The 17640-nt window shown below is 42.1% G+C and overlaps 1 protein-coding gene across 6 annotated transcripts in view; it reads right to left on the bottom strand.

Annotated features, from left to right (window-relative positions):
- Map4k3 (mitogen-activated protein kinase kinase kinase kinase 3) overlaps positions 1 to 17640 on the bottom strand; it is a 156327-nt gene that overhangs the window by 8886 nt on the left and 129801 nt on the right. For 4 of the 6 annotated variants that reach the window (XM_085833253.1, XM_085833254.1, XM_085833255.1 and 1 more), the window contains 4 exons: positions 15440 to 15611; positions 12776 to 12865; positions 11038 to 11106; positions 10868 to 10960 (listed from right to left, as the gene is read on the bottom strand). In XM_085833253.1, the coding sequence (XP_085689379.1) occupies positions 10868 to 10960; positions 11038 to 11106; positions 12776 to 12865; positions 15440 to 15611 (424 nt within the window). The remainder of the gene's footprint in view (positions 1 to 10867; positions 10961 to 11037; positions 11107 to 12775; positions 12866 to 15439; positions 15612 to 17640) is intronic. The other 2 variants (XM_021186158.3, XM_021186159.3) reach the window with 1 other exon arrangement.

Raw genomic sequence — 17640 nt, 5'->3', positions numbered from 1 at the left:
TTTCATGCGTTTATCAAATTGTATCTTATATCTTGGGTATCCTAAGTTTTGGGCTAATATCCACTTATCAGTGAATACATATTGTGTGAGTTCTTTTGTGATTGTGTTACTTCACTCAAGATGATGCCCTCCAGGTCCATCCATTTGGCTAGGAATTTCATAAATTCATTCTTTTTAATAGCTGAGTAGTACTCCATTGTGTAAATGTACCATAATTTCTGTATCCATTCCTCTGTTGAGGGACATCTGGGTTCTTTCCAGCTTCTGGCTATTATAAATAGGGCTGCTATGAACATAGTGGAGCATGTGTCCTTTTTACCGGTTGGGACATCTTCTGGATATATGCCCAGGAGAGGTATTGCTGGATCCTCCGGTAGTACTATGTCCAATTTTCTGAGGAACCGCCAGACTGATTTCCAGAGTGGTTGTACAAGCTTGCAATCCCACCAACAATGGAGGAGTGTTCCTCTTTCTCCACATCCTCGCCAGCATCTGCTGTCACCTGAATTTTTGATCTTAGCCATTCTGACTGGTGTGAGGTGGAATCTCAGGGTTGTTTTGATTTGCATTTCCCTGATGATTAAGGATGTTGAACATTTTTTCAGGTGTTTCTCTGCCATTCGGTATTCCTCAGGTGAGAATTCTTTGTTCAGTTCTGAGCCCCATTTTTTAATGGGGTTATTTGACTTTCTGGAGTCCACCTTCTTGAGTTCTTTATATATATTGGATATTAGTCCCTTATCTGATTTAGGATAGGTGAAGATCCTTTCCCAATCTGTTGGTGGTCTTTTTGTCTTATTGATGGTGTCTTTCTTTAGCCTTGCAGAAGCTTTGTAGTTTCATGAGGTCCCACTTGTCAATTCTCGATCTTACAGCACAAGCCATTACTGTTCTATTCAGGAATTTTTCCCCTGTGCCCATATCTTCAAGGCTTTTCCCCACTTTCTCCTCTATAAGTTTCAGTGTCTCTGGTTTTATGTGAAGTTCCTTGATCCACTTAGACTTGACCTTAGTACAAGGAGATAGGAATGGATCGATTCGCATTCTTCTACATGTTAACAACCAGTTGTGCCAGCACCATTTGTTGAAAATGCTGTCTTTCTTCCACTGGATGTTTTTAGCTCCCTTGTCGAAGATCAAGTGACCGTAGGTGTGTGGGTTCATTTCTGGGTCTTCAATTCTATTCCATTGGTCTATTTGTCTGTCACTATACCAGTACCATGCAGTTTTTATCACAATTGCTCTGTAGTAGAGCTTTAGGTCCGGCATGGTGATTCCACCAGAGGTTCTTTTATCCTTGAGAAGAGTTTTTGCTATCCTAGGTTTTTTGTTATTCCAGATGAATTTGCAGATTGCACTTTCTAATTCGTTGAAGAATTGATTTGGAATTTTGATGGGGATTGCATTGAATCTGTAGATTGCTTTTGGCAAGATAGCCATTTTTACAATGTTGATCCTGCCAATCCATGAGCATGGGAGATCTTTCCATCTTCTGAGATCTTCTAGAATTTCTTTCTTCAGAGACTTGAAGTTTTTATTATACAGATCTTTCACTTCCTTAGTTAGAGTCACGCCAAGATATTTTATATTATTTGTGACTATTGAGAAGGGTGTTGTTTCCCTAATTTCTTTCTCAGCCTGTTTATTCTTTGTGTAGAGAAAGGCCATTGATTTGTTTGAGTTAATTTTATATCCAGCTACTTCACCGAAGCTGTTTATCAGGCTTAGGAGTTCTCTGGTGGAATTTTTAGGGTCACTTATATATACTATCATATCATCTGCAAAAAGTGATATTTTGACTTCATCTTTTCCAATTTGTATCCCTTTGATCTCCTTTTGTTGTCGAATTGCTCTGGCTAGGACTTCAAGTACAATGTTGAATAGGTATGGAGAAAGTGGACAGCCTTGTCTAGTCCCTGATTTTAGAGGGATTGCTTCAAGCTTCTCACCATTTACTTTGAAGTTGGCTACTGGTTTGCTGTAGATTGCTTTTATCATGTTTAGGTATGGGCCTTGAATTCCTGATCTTTCCAAGACTTTTATCATGAATGGGTGTTGGATCTTGTCAAATGCTTTTTCCGCATCTAACTAGATGACCATGTGGTTTTTGTCTTTGAGTTTGTTTATATACTGGATCACGTTGATGGATTTCCGTATATTGAACCATCCCTGCATCCCTGGGATGAAACCTACTTGGTCAGGATGGATGATTGTTTTGATGTGTTCTTGGATTCGGTTAGCAAGAACTTTATTGAGGATTTTTGCATCAATATTCATAAGGGATATTGGTCTGAAGTTTTCTATCTTTGTTGGGTCTTTTTGTGGTTTAGGTATCAGAGTAATTGTGGCTTCATAGAATGAGTTGGGTAGAGTACCTTCTGTTTCTATTTTGTGGAATAGTTTGTGAAGAACTGGGATTAGATCTTCTTTGAAGGTCTGATAGAACTCTGCACTAAACCCATCTGGTCCTGGGCTTTTTTTAGTTGGGAGACTCTTAATGACTGCTTCTATTTCTTTGGGGGATATAGGGCTGTTTAGATCATTAACCTGATCTTGATTCAACTTTGGTACCTGGTATCTGTCTAGGAACTTCTCCATTTCATCCAGGTTCTCCAGTTTTGTTGAGTATAGCCTTTGGTAGAAGGATCTGATGGTGTTTTGGATGTCTTCAGGATCTGTTGTTATGTCTCCTTTTTCATTTCTGATTTTGTTAATTAGGATGCTTTCCCTGTGCCCTCTAGTGAGTCTGGCTAAGGGTTTATCTATCTTGTTGATTTTCTCAAAGAACCAGCTCCTTGATTGGTTGATTCTTTGAATAGTTTTTCTTGTTTCCACTTGGTTGATTTCACCCCTGAGTTTGATTATTTCCTGCCGTCTACTCCTCTTGGGTGAATTTGCTTCCTTTTGTTCTAGTGCTTTTAGGTGTGTTGTCAAGCTGCTAATGTGTGCTCTCTCTAGTTTCCTTTTGGAGGCACTCATAGCTATGAGTTTTCCTCTTAGAAATGCTTTCATTGCGTCCCATAAGTTTGGGTATGTTGTGGCTTCATTTTCATTGAACTCTAAAAAGTTCTTAATTTCTTTCTTTATTCCTTCCTTGACCAAGGTATCATTGAGAAGAGTGTTGTTCAGTTTCCATGTGAAGGTTGGCTTTCTATTATTTATTTTGTTATTGAAGATCAGCTTTAGTCCATGGTGATCTGATAGGATGCATGGGACAATTTCAATATTTTTGTATCTGTTGAGGCCTGTTTTGTGACCAATTATGTGGTCAATTTTGGAGAAGGTGCCATGAGGTGCTGAGAAGAAGGTATATCCTTTTGTTTTAGGATAGAATGTTCTGTAGATATCTGCCAGATCCATTTGATTCATAATTTCTCTTAGTTTCTCTGTGTCCCTGTTTAGTTTCTGTTTCCATGATCTGTCCATTGGTGAAAGTGGTGTGTTGAAGTCTCCCACTATTATTGTATGAGGTGCAATGTGTGCTTTGAGATTTACTAAAGTTTCTTTAATGAATGTGGCTGCCTTTGTATTTGGAGCATAGACATTCAGGATGGATAGTTCCTCTTGGAGGATTTTACCTTTGATGAGTATGAAGTGTCTCTCCCTGTCTTTTTTAATGACTTTGGGTTGGAAATCAATCTTATCAGATATTAGAATGGCTACTCCAGCTTGTTTCTTCATACCATTTGCTTGGAAAATTGTTTTCCAGCCTTTCATTCTGAGGTAGTGTCTATCTTTTTCTCTGAGATGAGTTTCCTGTAAGCAGCAAAATGTTGGGTCTTGTTTGTGTAGCCAGTTTGTTAGTCTATGTCTTTTTATCGGGGAGTTGAGTCCATTGATATTAAGAGATATTAAGGAAAAGTAATTGTTGTTTCCTGTTATTTTTGTTGTTAAAGTTGGCATTCTGTTCTTGTGGCTGTCTTCTTTTAGGTTTGTTGAGGGATTACCTTCTTGTTGTTTCTAGGGCGTGGTTCCTGTCCTTGTATTGGTTTTTTTCTGTTATTATCCTTTGAAGGGCTGGATTCGTGGAGAGATAATGTGTGAATTTGGTTTTGTCGTGGAATACTTTGGTTTCTCCATCTATGTTAATTGAGAGTTTGGCTGGGTATAGTAACCTGGGCTGGAATTTGTGTTCTTTTAGTGTCTGTATAACATCCGTCCAGGATCTTCTGGCTTTCATAGTCTCTGGTAAAAAATCTGGTGTAATTCTGATAGGCTTGCCTTTATATGTTACTTGGCCTTTTTCTCTTACTGCTTTTAGTATTCTATCTTTATTTAGAGCATTTGTTGTTCTGATTATTATGTGTCGGGAGGTATTTCTTTTCTGGTCCAGTCTATTTGGAGTTCTGTAGGCTTCTTGTATGTTCATGGGCATCTCTTTCTTTAGATTTGGGAAGTTTTCTTCTATAATTTTGTTGAAGATGTTTGCTGGCCCTTTGAGTTGAAAATCTTCATTCTCATCCACTCCTATTATCCGAAGGTTTGGTCTTCTCATTGTGTCCTGTATTTCTTGGATGTTTTGAGTTAGGATCTTTTTGCATTTTTCATTTTCCTTGATTGTTGTGCCGATGTTCTCTATGGAATCTTCTGCACCTGAGATTCTCTCTTCCATCTCTTGTATTCTGTTGCTGATGCTTGTATCTATGGTTCCAGATTTCTTTCCTAGGGTTTCTATCTCCAGTGTTGCCTCATTTTGGGTTTTCTTCATTGTGTCTACTTCCCTTTTTAGGTCTAGTATGGTTTTGTTCATTTCCATTATCTATTTGGATGTGTTTTCCTGTTTTTCTTTAAGGACTTCTACCTGTTTGATTGTGTTATCCTGTTTTTCTTTAAGGACTTCTACCTGTTTGATTGTGTTATCCTGTTTTTCTTTAAGGATTTGTAACTCTTTAGCCATGTTCTCCTGTAATTCTTTAATTGAGTTATTAAAGTCCTTCTTGATGTCCTCTACCATCATCATGAGATATGCTTTTAGATCCGTGTCTAGCTTTTCCGGTGTGTTGGGGTGCCCTGGACTGGGCGAAGTGGGGGTGCTGGGTTCTGATGATGGTGAGTGGTCTTGGTTTCTGTTAGTAAGATTATTACGTTTACCTTTCGCCATCTGGTAATCTCTGGGGTTAGTTGTTATCGTTGTCACTGTTTAAAGATTGGAGCAGAAGCTGTGTTCCACTCACCAGCAGTCTCAAGATCCTGTGGCGGGGGTCGTGGGTAGCTGGCGGTACCCCGGTGCTGGTCCAGCCGGAAGAGGCCTGTGGTCCTACTCAGGCCAGTTTTTTGCTTCCCTAACTAATGCAGTCTCTGGTCCCGCGCGCAATTGGATTGGAGCAGAAGCTGTGTTCCACTCACCAGAAGTCTTAAGATCCTGTGGCGGGTGTTGTGGGTAGCTGGCGAGTGTCAGCCGACCCTGCGCCCTAGCTGCCCCGGTGCTTTTCTGACCGGAAGAGGCTTGTGGCCCTATGTAGGCCGGATTTCTGCCTCCCCAACCAGAGCAGTCTCAGGTCCCGCGTGATTGGACTGGAGCAGAAGCTGTGTTCCACTCACCAGCAGTCTCAAAATCCTGTGGCGGGGGTCGTGGGTAGCTGGCGGGTGTCAGCCGACCCTGCGCTCTAGCTCCCCTGGTGCTGATCCGGCCGGATCAGGCCTGTGGCCCTACTCAGGCCGGTTTCTGCTTCCCTAACTAATGCAGTCTCAGGTCCCGCGCAATTGGATTGGAGCAGAAGCTGTGCTCCACTCACCAGAAGTCTTAAGATCCTGTGGCGGGTGTTGTGGGTAGCTGGCGAGTGTCAGCCGACCCTGCGCCCTAGCTATCCCTGTGCTTTTCTGACCGGAAGAGGCTTGTGGCCCTACGTAGGCCGGATTTCTGCCTCCCCAACCAGAGCAGTCTCAGGTCCCGTGTGACTGGACTGGAGCAGAAGCTGTGTTCCACTCACCAGCAGTCCCAAAATCCTGTGGCGGGGGTCGTGGGTAGCTGGCGGGTGTCAGGCAACCCTGTGCTCTAGCTACTCGGCGCTGATCCGGCCGGATGAGGCCTGTGGCCCTACTCAGGCCGGTTTCTGCTTCCCTAACTAATGCAGTCTCAGGTCCCGCGCGCAATTGGATTGGAGCAGAAGCTGTGTTCCACTCACCAGAAGTCTTAAGATCCTGTGGCGGGTGTTGTGGGTAGCTGGCGAGTGTCAGCCGACCCTGCGCCCTAGCTGCCCCGGTGCTTTTCTGACCGGAAGAGGCTTGTGGCCCTATGTAGGCCGGATTTCTGCCTCCCCAACCAGAGCAGTCTCAGGTCCCGCGTGATTGGACTGGAGCAGAAGCTGTGTTCCACTCACCAGCAGTCTCAAAATCCTGTGGCGGGGGTCGTGGGTAGCTGGCGGGTGTCAGGCGACCCTGCGCTCAAGCTACCCCTGTGCTGATCCGGCTGGATGAGGCCTGTAGCCCTAGGACTCTATTTTTAAAGATTGATAATTTCTTTTAATAAATTAATAAAGCACATGTGCAAGTTATGAATGTATATGAAATTAATTGTTCTTTTTGTTATTTCATTTTCTTTTTTTTCTTGAATATTTTCTTTATTTACATTTCAAATGTAAAGACCCTTTTCTGGTCTCCTCTCCGAAAAAACACCCTCCTCTCTCCCCTTTCTGTTTCTATTTTGTGGAATAGTTTGAAGAGTATTGGTATTAGGTCTTCTCTGAAGGTCTGATATAATTATGCATTAAACCTATCTGGTCCTGGGCTTTTTTTAGTTGGGAGACTTTAAATGGCTGCTTCTATTTCTTTAGGGGTTATGGGACTGTTTAGATGGTTTATCTGATCCTGATTTAACTTTGGTACCTGGTATCTATCTAGAAAATTGTCCATTTCATCCAGATTTTCCAGTTTTGTTGAGTACAGGCTTTTGTAGCAGGATCTGATGATTTTTTAAATTTCCTCCGTTTCTGTTGTTATGTCTCCCTTTTCCTTTTTAATTTTGTTAATTTCAATCCTGGATCTGTGCCGTCTGGTTAGTCTGGCTATGGGTTTATCTATCTTGTTGATTTTCTCAAAGAACCAGCTCCTGGTTTCATTGATTCTTTATATAGATCTTTTTGTTTCTACCTGGTTGGTTTCAGCTGAGTTTAATTATGTCCTGCTGTCTACTCCTCTTGGATGTATTTGCTTCTTTTTGTTCTAGAGCTTGTGGGTGTGCTGCTAAGATGCTAGTGTATGCTCTCTCCAGTTTCTTTTTTGAGGTACTCAGAGCTATGAGTTATCCTCTTAGCACTGCTTTCACCATGTCCCATAAGTTTGGGCATTGTGCCTTCATTTTTATTAAATTCTAAAAAGTCTTTATTTCTTCCTTGACCAGATTATCATTGAGTAGAGTACTGTTCAGCTTCCATGTGTATGTGTGCTTTCTGTTGTTTTCGTTGCTATTAAAGAGCAGCCTTAGTCCGTAGTGATCTGATAGGAGGCATGGGATTATTTCAATCTTCTTGTATGTGTAGAGGCCTGTTTTGTGAACAATTATAGGTCAATTTTGGAGAAGGTACTGTGAGTTGCTGAGAAGATGATATATTCTTTTGTTTTAGGATGAAATGTTCTATAGATATCTGTTAAATACCTTTGGTTCAAAACCTCTATTAGTTTCACTGTGTCTCTGTTTAGTATCTGCTTCCATGATCTGTCCATTGATGAGAGTGGGGTACTGAAGTCTCCCACTATTATTGTGTGAGGTACAATGTGTACTTTGAGCTTTCGTAATGTTTCTTTTATGAATGTGAGTGCCCTTGCATTTGGAACATAGATGTTCAAAATTGAGAGTTCTTCTTGGTAGACTTTTCCTTTGATGAGTATGAAATGTTCTTATCTTTTTTGATAACTTCTGGCTGCAAGTCAATTTTACTTAATATTAGAATTGCTACTCCAGCTTGTTTCTTGGAAGCATTTGCCTGGAAAATTTTTTCCAGCCTTTTATTCTGAGGTAGTGTCTGTCTTTGTCACTGAGGAGCTTTTCCTGTATGCAGCAAAATGCTGGGTCCTATTTACACATCCAGTCTGTTCGTTTACATCTTTTTATTGTGGAATTGAGTCCATTGATGTTAAGAGATATTAAGTAAAAAAGTGACTGTTGGCTTCCTGTTATTTTTGTAGTTAGAAGGTGGAATTATGTTTGTATGCCTATCTCTTTTTGGGTTTGTTGAAAGATTATTTTCTTGCTTTTTCTAGGTGGCAGTTTCCCTCGTGTTGGAGTTTTCTGTTATCCTTTGTAGGGCTGGATTTCTAGAAAAATATTGTGTAAATTTGTTTTTTTCATGGAATATCTTGGTTCCTACATCTATGTTAATTGAGAGTTTTGCTGGGTATAGTAGCCTGGGCTGACATTTTTGTTCTCTTAGGGTCTGTATGACATCTGCCCAGGATCTTCTGGCTTTCATAGTCTCTGTTGAGAAGTCTGGTGTAATTCTGATAGGTCTGCCTTTATATGTTACTTGACCTTTTTCCTTTACTGCTTTTAATATTCTTTTTGTTTTGTCCATTTGGTGTTTTGACTATTATGTGATGGGAGGAATTTCTTTTCTGGTTAAGCCTATTTGGAGTTCTGTAGGCTTCTTGTATGTTCATGGACATCTCTTTCTTTAGGTTTGGAAAGCTTTCTTCTATAATTTTGTTGAAGATATTTACTGGCCCTTAAAGATGGAAATCTTCACACTCTTCTATCTGTATTATCCTTAGGTTTGGTCTTCTCATTGTTTCCTGGATTTCCTGGATGTTTTGGGTTAGGAGCTTTTTGCATTTTCTTTGACTGTTATGGCAATGTTTTCTATGCTATCTTCTGTACCTGAGATTCTCTCTTCTATCTCTAGTAATATATTGATGATGTTTGCATCTATGACTCCTGACTTCTTTGCTAGGTTTTCTATCTCCAGGGTTGTCTCCCTTTGCCATTTCTTTATCATTTCTATTTCCATCTTTAGATCCTGGATGGTTTTGTTCAATTCCTTCACCTGTTTGGGTGTGTTTTCCTGTAATTCTTTAAGGGATTTTTGTGTTTCCTTTTTAAGCACTTCAAGCTGTTTACCTGTGTACTCCTGTATTTCTTTACGGAAGTTATTTATGTCCTTCTTAAAATCCTCTATCATCATCATGAGATGTGATTTTAAATCTGAATCTTGCTTTTCCGGTGTGTTGGGGTATCTAGGACTTGCTGCGGTGGGAGTACTGGGTTCTGATGATGCTGGTAGTCTTGGTTTCTGTTGTTTATGTTCTTTCACTTACCCTTTGCCATGTGGTTCTCTCTCGTGTTAGCTGGTCTTGCTATCTCTGACTGGTGATTGTCCCTCCTGTGGGTCTGTGAACCTTTGATCTTAGGTATATCAGCACTCCTTGGAGATTAGTTCTGTCTGGGCAGGATTTGGGAGTAGAGAGCTGTGTCACTGGGTTAGCTCCGGGGCACTGAATGGCTCTGGAAGGATTCTCTCCCTGGCTGTTTCAACATTCCTGTGTCCTGTGGGCTCCTGGTAGATTCCTCTTTGGCAAGTTATTGGAACAAAATTTGTGGTCGTATCTGTGAACTTAGAAGTGACAGCACTCCTTGGAGACTAGCTCTCTCCAGGTGGGATTTGGGCATGGAGGGCTGTGGGACATCCTCAGCTCTGGCACACTGATGGAGACTAGAAGGCTCGTGTCCAGACATCAGTTTTATATTTACATTTTTGATACAGTGTAACTGTGAGGAAGAAATTTGATTGTTTCCTAAAGAAAATGAACAGTGCTAGCCTCGCTTTCTCATGCACACACAAGCCCCAAGTTTCCATTTACAGATGGCTCTGTGCTGGCCCTTCCCCCTGTCCTATTCCCCTTTCTGTTTATGCTTGTATTGACAAACACGGTTTGCTCCTGGCCTTACTCTCTGCCAGTGAATGTACATTTAAAAAAAAAAAAAAAGATTTCATTGGTAAAATACACGAAAACCTCAACCCCCAAACTCAATGCTTGTGCATGTAAAGTGCATTCGGCTTCGTTTCCCCCAGCACCACGCTTCATTGCTATTTTTTACCTTCTCAGCACTTTACTGATCCTGCCTGTGATGCTTTGAAAATGCCCAGCGAGTGGCACTATTAGGAGCTGTGGGGGTGGGCTTGAGATCTTTATCCTAGCTGCCTGGAAGAAAGTAGCCTTCTCTGTCTGCCTTCAGAACAAGACATAAAACTCTCAGCTCCTCCAGTCCCATGCCTGTCTGGATGCTGCCATGGTTCCCACCATGATGATAATGGACTGAACTTCTGAACCTGTAAGCCAGCCCCAAGTATGTTGCCTTTTATAAGAGCTGCCTTGGTCATGGTGTTTCTTTATAGCAATGGAGCCCTAACAAAGACACTGTCAGAAACCCCACCATAGAACATAAGGTTCATGCGAAAATGGCAACAAGCAACTTTTCTTTTCTTTTTTTGACAGGGTCTTGTAGGTTTCTGAGGCTGGACTAGAAACTGCTATGTGGCACAGGTTGGCCATGAACTCACAATCTTCCTATCTCAGTCCCCTGAGTTCTGGGGCTCCAGGGACGCATCACTACTCCTGGCTGAACTCTCGGAGCAGCAGGCAGCAATGGCAACAGCACAGCCGGAGAGACAAGCGCCACATTCTAAATGCTTACAGGGAACAACCTATAGGGTTCTGGAGAAAATGTAAATTCCGAGATTGCCTTCCCGCAAGGATGGGGACACTCACGGTGCATCTGACTTCGACACACACTTAAAGAACTTGTAAGCAGCAGCTTAGTTACTATATCCAAATTAAAGTCTGTAACAGTAGTGTACATTTACAACGTCAGGAACTATCACATAAATATTTTTAAACAGTTCATGATGTAAAGAAATACAAAACAATGCCTCACCTATGGACTCGATCTGGAAATCGAAGGTGAGTTCTGATGACAATTTCCTGCTGGATTTCAACCTTCCTTGGAGATTCACTATTTTTATACAACCTAGAGGAAAACCAGAAGTCACTCACGAGTAAGAGAAGAGCAATCTTTTCAGCAGACACCCACAAACAGAGACTTACAATCCAAGCACACAAGGATGGTGTCTCTCTCCAGCTGGGTCACATGAGTGACGTTTGTCTGCGGGGCATCTACAACACACACAAAAAAATACAGTTGGATAGTTACATAAATCTACAATACTTACGATATATTTTTTCTTAAACAACAACAAACAAAGGAACTGTGGGCTGCTGCATTTGGAGTGGGTGGACATCTCTTGCTGAGCTGCACTGGGATGCTCGTGTTCTGACGCTGATGTGGACAATGGGTACAGCAGAGCCGGCCCTTCAGTTAGACTGCTAATGAGCATGATATTTACATTTACAGTTGAAACGAGGAGTCCTGTCTTGTAAGTTACAGTTCTGGCCATCTTAAACTCAGACCATCTGGGCTGTGCTTTGAACATCACCAGATGTAAGTAAGTGTTGGCTCATGTGATCAGTGTGGATTAAATCAAAGAACTGAAGAGTTAAAAAATTACTTTTTAACTATATGTAAGTTAAAAATTTGAAGCATTTTTTTTCAGAAACTCATGTGTCTGTGGGATGTATATGTATATGGTGCATGTGTGTTATGCTTGCTTTGGCTCTGTGTGGGCCAGAGGTCAACTTTGGGTGTCTTCCATCATTTTCCCATTTTTTTGAAACAGGGTCTCTCACTGAACCTGAAACTTTCTGGCCAACCAGTCCCCATAGCTGCCCTGACTGTTCCTCAACACCCAGGTCAGATGCACAACATGTGGGCACCAGGGAGCCAAACTCGAGTCTCCACGCTTGCATGGCGGCAGGGTACCCACTGAGCCATCCCCAAGACTGAATTATCTTAAGGAACACTGGCACCTGGCTAATAATCTCTCGAGTTAGAGTGTAAGAGATCTGGGGTAATAGAAGTTAAAAGCCCAAATCATCCCCTATATCTTATCTCCTGACCTCAGAGAGAGATTTCTGTATTTATGGAAATCCTTCAATAAGCCATGTGAAGTTTCTTGGAAGGAGCTGTTTTAAGGTCTGGTCAGGAAATGAGGCCTTTCTTTTAACAATTAGAGTGTGTTTAAAATTATACTTCAGAGAACTAAGGCACTGTTGAGATGGACTGACAGCAAGCTACTTCTCATCCAGCAACCTTTTCCTGTTAAGTCAGATGAAGCTGGGAAGCAGGTGTGTCAAGCCGTCTCACCAGGCAGACAGTGAATGATAATGTGAGAGACTTTGGGAAAGCCACAGAGAAGCCTCGTACCACTGCAAAGAACTTGCCTTCAACAGTGTCTGTGAGGACGCCTGCTCAGGTTCAGTGTGCTGTGATACCCCGGCTTCCAATGTGTGGTGAATGCGTCTGTCATCTTTTGAGGAGGAAGATATGCTTCTCTCTTCTGTGCCCTGTCCCTCTTCCTCCTCCTCAGCCCCATCCCCAGCCACTTCTCTGACAGGTGTCACTCTTCAGGCCAGGCTGGCTTGTAACTTATGTAGCTTGGGCTGGTCTTAACTTCCAACAATTTCCTGCTCCCACCTCCTGAGTGCTGGGTTACACTTGTGAGCCATTGTGCCTTTGCTTACTCTTTTTGTTATTAATAGTTTCATAGACTTCCCACAAACTCATGCCTAACATGCCTTGCTAGAAAACAGTTTCACATTTCCCATATGAAGTGTGCATTCTCTACTGCATAACAAAACATCCCTTAGGTGTCCGTGTGTGTATATTCAAGTATATGAGTGTGTTGTGTGGGAGGTCTCATGTAGTCCAGGCTGGCCTCGAACTCACTATGTAGCTCAGATTGGTCTCGAACTCCTGATCTTCCTGCCTCCACTTCCGAAGTGCTGGGATTACAGGTACGTACCACCACACTTGGCTCTACAGTATTTTTAAAGAGAAAAACGTAAAAGGAGCTTTTCACCATCAATAGGTTGTTTAAAAACTAAAGATAAGATATTGGAAGCTCATGTTTTTTAAGTGTGAGAGTTCAATCTGATCTATTTACCACAAAACTAAAGTTTTCTTTCTATTATTTTGCTACAGTACAATACAAGTTTCAAGCTAAAATCAAATTTCTGTAAGAAAACTATATGGACCCAACACTTATAAGGTAATTAGGGTTAGTTGCTATAAAGGAAGTGTCTGTTCACTAACTTGACAACATACATTTAATATTTGAGAAATAAATTATATAAGAACCATTTTCACAAGTTCTCACAAATACTTCAGAAATAGTAATTAAGTATCTTAACTTTAAATCACTTAAGTTTCATTAGCAATATCAAGTGCAAGAGCACAGCTACAGGAGACACCCGCACTCACAGTCTACTGTGGCTTCCCTCTGAAGGCATCTTTCCTATCAGTCTGAGATTTGTGTACACATGAATTGAAAGAAGATTACTATTTATGTGTTATAGGTGTTTATCTGCATATATGTCTGTATGCCTGTACACCACTTCCCTGCCTGGTACTTGAGGAAGCCGTGAGAGTCCCTGGAACTGGAGTTACAGTGAGCTGCCATATGAGTGCCATGAATAGAACTCAGGTCCTCTGGACAGCAGCCAGTTCTCTTAACCACTGAGCCATCTCTCCACTCTAACACATATGCTCTTAAAGTATGGTGACCACCTTTTCAGCATCATTGACTGCGGGCGGACCAAAGGAAACACTCAGGATCCAGAGCCTAGGAGTGCTCTGACGTAAGCTCACATTTGGGAAGCACTGGCCTGCACTAACTGCTCAATCAATGACCATTTATATTGACATCCTTACTAAAGTGACAGAGATTAAAGTGATAAAATTAACTGGTGATACAGACAGGGCAACTGGAGTTAAAAAATAAGGAAAAAATTAAATCTATACCACTTAAAATTATATATAAATGCTTGAAAATACCAATGTTATGAAATGTCTATTTTTTAAAAAAATTAAAACAAGGTCCTTGTGAAGTAGCCAAGGCTAGCCCAGAAATCCCATCTTTCTGACTCAGCCTCTGAAGTGGTGGGGTTGTTGGTGTGTGCACCCCGTCAGACTTGCCCCGGCAGCTGTAAGTGCTCACTAGCACGCGTTTCAGAAAGACTTGCCCTTATGTAAATAGCAGCGCCAAGCAACTGGCCTCTGAAACTCTAAAACTAAGTGCGAAAGAGACGGGCAGCACTATCAAAATGTTAACAATATTTGCTCATGTGCTAAACGATTCCGTGGTTTGGGAGAGCCATGACTCAGTTGGTCATATTAATACAGCTATTTCCAAGTAAAATTACCAGGAATGAGTGTGATTTCGTATTTGAGGGAGGAAGAGAGAGCTTGGGGTTGAACTTCTGACACACACACTCTCTCTGTACGCACGTGTGCTCTTTAATATTTTATTTTTAATTATGCATATATGTGTGGAACCCTGTATAAATGAACGTAGGTTCCCTTGGAGGCCGAAGAAAGTACTGGATCCCTTGGAATTGGAGTTACACGCAGTTGTGAGCTGTCTCACATGGGTGATAGGGAGCACACTGCAAGAGCAGTGTGTGTTCCTCTGGGCTGTGCCATCTCTGCAGCCCCACACACTGGGTTTTGTGCACTAAATATGCATTCTACTACCCAGCCACACCAGCAGCCTACAGAAGCAACCAGAGCTTACTTAGACATGTTGTGGCCTTTGAAATAAACAGCTACCTAAAGTGTGTAACTTTGAGTAATACAATCCTCAAAATCAAAAGACCACGCTGGTAGCTCCTTATTTTATGGCAAGGCACGTTTTCCTATGAGAGGCATTTAATAAATATGTACAGTTATGGTCTGGATCTAAAATGTCTTCAATAGGCTCATGTCTTTTAAATGCATTTACTTGTATGTGTGCATGAGAGTTACAGTGTGGTGGTGTGGAGGCCAGGGACAACTTGCAGGAGTCAGTGTTCTGCTATGTGGGGCTCTGGGACAAAACTCTGGCTATCAGGCTGGGCAGCAAGCACTTTCACTCACTGAGCATTCTTGCTGGCCCCTCATGTTTCATTCTTGCTCCCAGCTGGTTGGTGGTGCTATTCTGAGAAGCTGTGGGAGCCTTAGGAAGCAAGAGACTCCCTGATGGAAGTTCATCAATGGTAATGGCTTGGCACCTACTTCATGTCTGGTCTGACTTGGCCTCAATGGGGGCTCATCTCGTGCTCCCAATACTGGGAACTGCTCTGTTCCAGGAGGCCTTCTCTGCCTTGGTGTCTGACAGCGTTTGAAACCATGAGACAAAATGCAAATCAGCCATGATAGTGGGAAACTCTAGCAGCTACATCTTACCCATATGCTGTCCTCATTCCTAAAGCTCGAGAATGAGCCGGTTCTCGGTTTTTGATACTTCCTGCCACATCACTTAAGACTGCTTTTCTTGCTCGGACACATAGAACACACACTGCTTTTACATCAACCTCTGGCATTGTTGTTAACAATTGCATAGTAATCACAAACCTGACTCTGTAAACCACGACGAGGTAGAATTTGGATTGACCGTCTCAAACCGAACCACTTGGTTGAAGTCTCGCCCTCTGCTGACGCCAACACAGACCAGAGGGTGCTCCTGCTCAGGGACCACCAGCATCTCAAACATCCGGAGTGGGCACGGCATGGGAAACTCTATGTGCTGGAGAGAGACAGATACGCTGAGCAGAGGGACTAAGGTCACACTGCCCAAGGGGAGCAGCAGCGAGGTCTGAGCCTCCCCAGATGCAGGAGAGGCTTCTGCTCTCAAGACTGCTTCTTGCTCCAGGAACTTAGAGCTGTGCAGGTAAATCTGAAGTTCAAAGTATCTTTATTAATGTTACATTAAAATGACACAGTTTTTGTATTTTAGTGCTTGGAAGGAATCTTGCTAGCCTTGTCTCTTGAGAGCTAGACAATGAAGTCCAGGAGCTGAGTGCCGGGCCGGGCCTGTGTGATCCAGCTCCTGTGGCAGTCCCTGGTCTCCCATCTCAGTTCTTCAGTTCCAGTTACCCGCTTTCCTTTCCAGACGAGCCAACATGGAGGACAGACAAACAACACCCACCAGCACACACTGCAGCCAACATGGAGGACAGGCAGCGACATCCACCAGCACACACTGCCTCTTTTAAACATGAATACAACACCCTAAAGAAATCTGCCTCCTAGCTCAAGTCACTTCATCAGCATAGGAACTCTGATGCAATGACACTTTTTTTTTTTTATATAACTTTAAATTATTTTTCATGTTGCTATAAAAAAACCAAAACAAATACATTCTCAGTTTGGAGATCTGGAAATAGAAAACACGAACTTCCTCTTTTTTCTTTCTTTTCTCCCTTCGTCTCTGTCATTTCCTTTGCCCCCTTCCCCCATAATAAGACTTTCTCACGTAAAAAAAAAAAAAAAAGAAAAGAAGAGAAGAGAAGAGAAAAGAAAAGATGAACTTCATTAATAGCCAGGAACAAAACACCAGAATGGCTGAGGTGGAGTGGTATGAGAGCCAAGCAAGGGATGGTGGGAACAGACATCACAACAGCCACTCTGGTTCACTTCGCTGCCAGTAATGTTGAACACATGACTCCACCATACCTGAGTTAATCTACAGGACAAGGGTGGGCACTCACAGGAGGCTACATCAAAGTGAGAAGAACTCAGAAACATCCAACTGGCTGTCAGCAGCCACAGGGATAAAACACAGAACACACAAAACATAAAACAAGAGCAAGGAAAGGGAACAAACAAGCTACGCAGCCACTGAACACAACGCTGCACGTGAGCAGACTACACTGAACCTACTTTCTGATCCTACTTCTTACTGTTACCAGAAGATGAACTGTCACACTTAGGGACACACCCACCCACACACATGTGAAGTGGAAAGATAAAAAACTGGTCCCAGATCCAAGAGTGGTGGTACTCAGGAACTCACCTTTAATCTGGGCCACACCTTCCGCTGGAACGTGTAAGTTGTCACAGTAAATCCCCTCAATGTGGAGAGAGACATTCTATAAGTCCTGTGACTCTAGAGAGCCCTAAGACAGATGGCTAGAGGTGCTAGGAATTGAACATGGGTCCCCTGGAAGAATAACTAGTGCTCCTAACCACTGATCTATTTCTTCAGACCCTAACCTACCATATTTTTCTAAAAAATTTAAATTTTAATTATGTGCCTGAGGAGGCAGAGGTGTTGGATTCCATGGAGCTCCTTAATGGCTGAGCCATCTTCAGCCCAACGTTTCATATTCATGATCAGGCAATTTAAAGAACTTAAAGAATCTTCCAGATGAAGTTAAGATCAATGAAGTAGGCAGAATGATATTTCTGGGTCTTTTCTCTTTCTTTTTTCTTTTCTTTCTTTCTTTCTTTCTTTCTTTCTTTCTTTCTTTCTTTCTTTCTTTCTTTCTTCTTTCTTTCTTTCTTTCTTTCTTTCTTTCTTTCTTTCTTTCTTTCTTTCTTTCTTTCTTTCTTTCTTTCTTCTTAGCATGTAAGAAGTCAACAGGTTTTGTCTCCGTGTGCATTTGGCTTCCTCTAATGATTAGGCTGAGTGCAAATGTCACAGCAGCATGGGCTCCTGATTTAGAGAGTGGCCCTCACATGTGACTTACTCTAGCAAACAGCACTGAGCTTTCTTTAGAGTAAGAACATAGGTGCTGGAGAGATCTTTAATTTAATCTTGTTTATGATAAAAA

Source organism: Mus caroli, unplaced genomic scaffold (genome assembly GCF_978045245.1).
Source record: "Mus caroli unplaced genomic scaffold, Mus_caroli_1 scaffold_18, whole genome shotgun sequence".
Lineage (NCBI taxonomy): Eukaryota > Metazoa > Chordata > Mammalia > Rodentia > Muridae > Mus > Mus caroli.
This window is presented reverse-complemented; position numbering and strand designations above follow the sequence as displayed.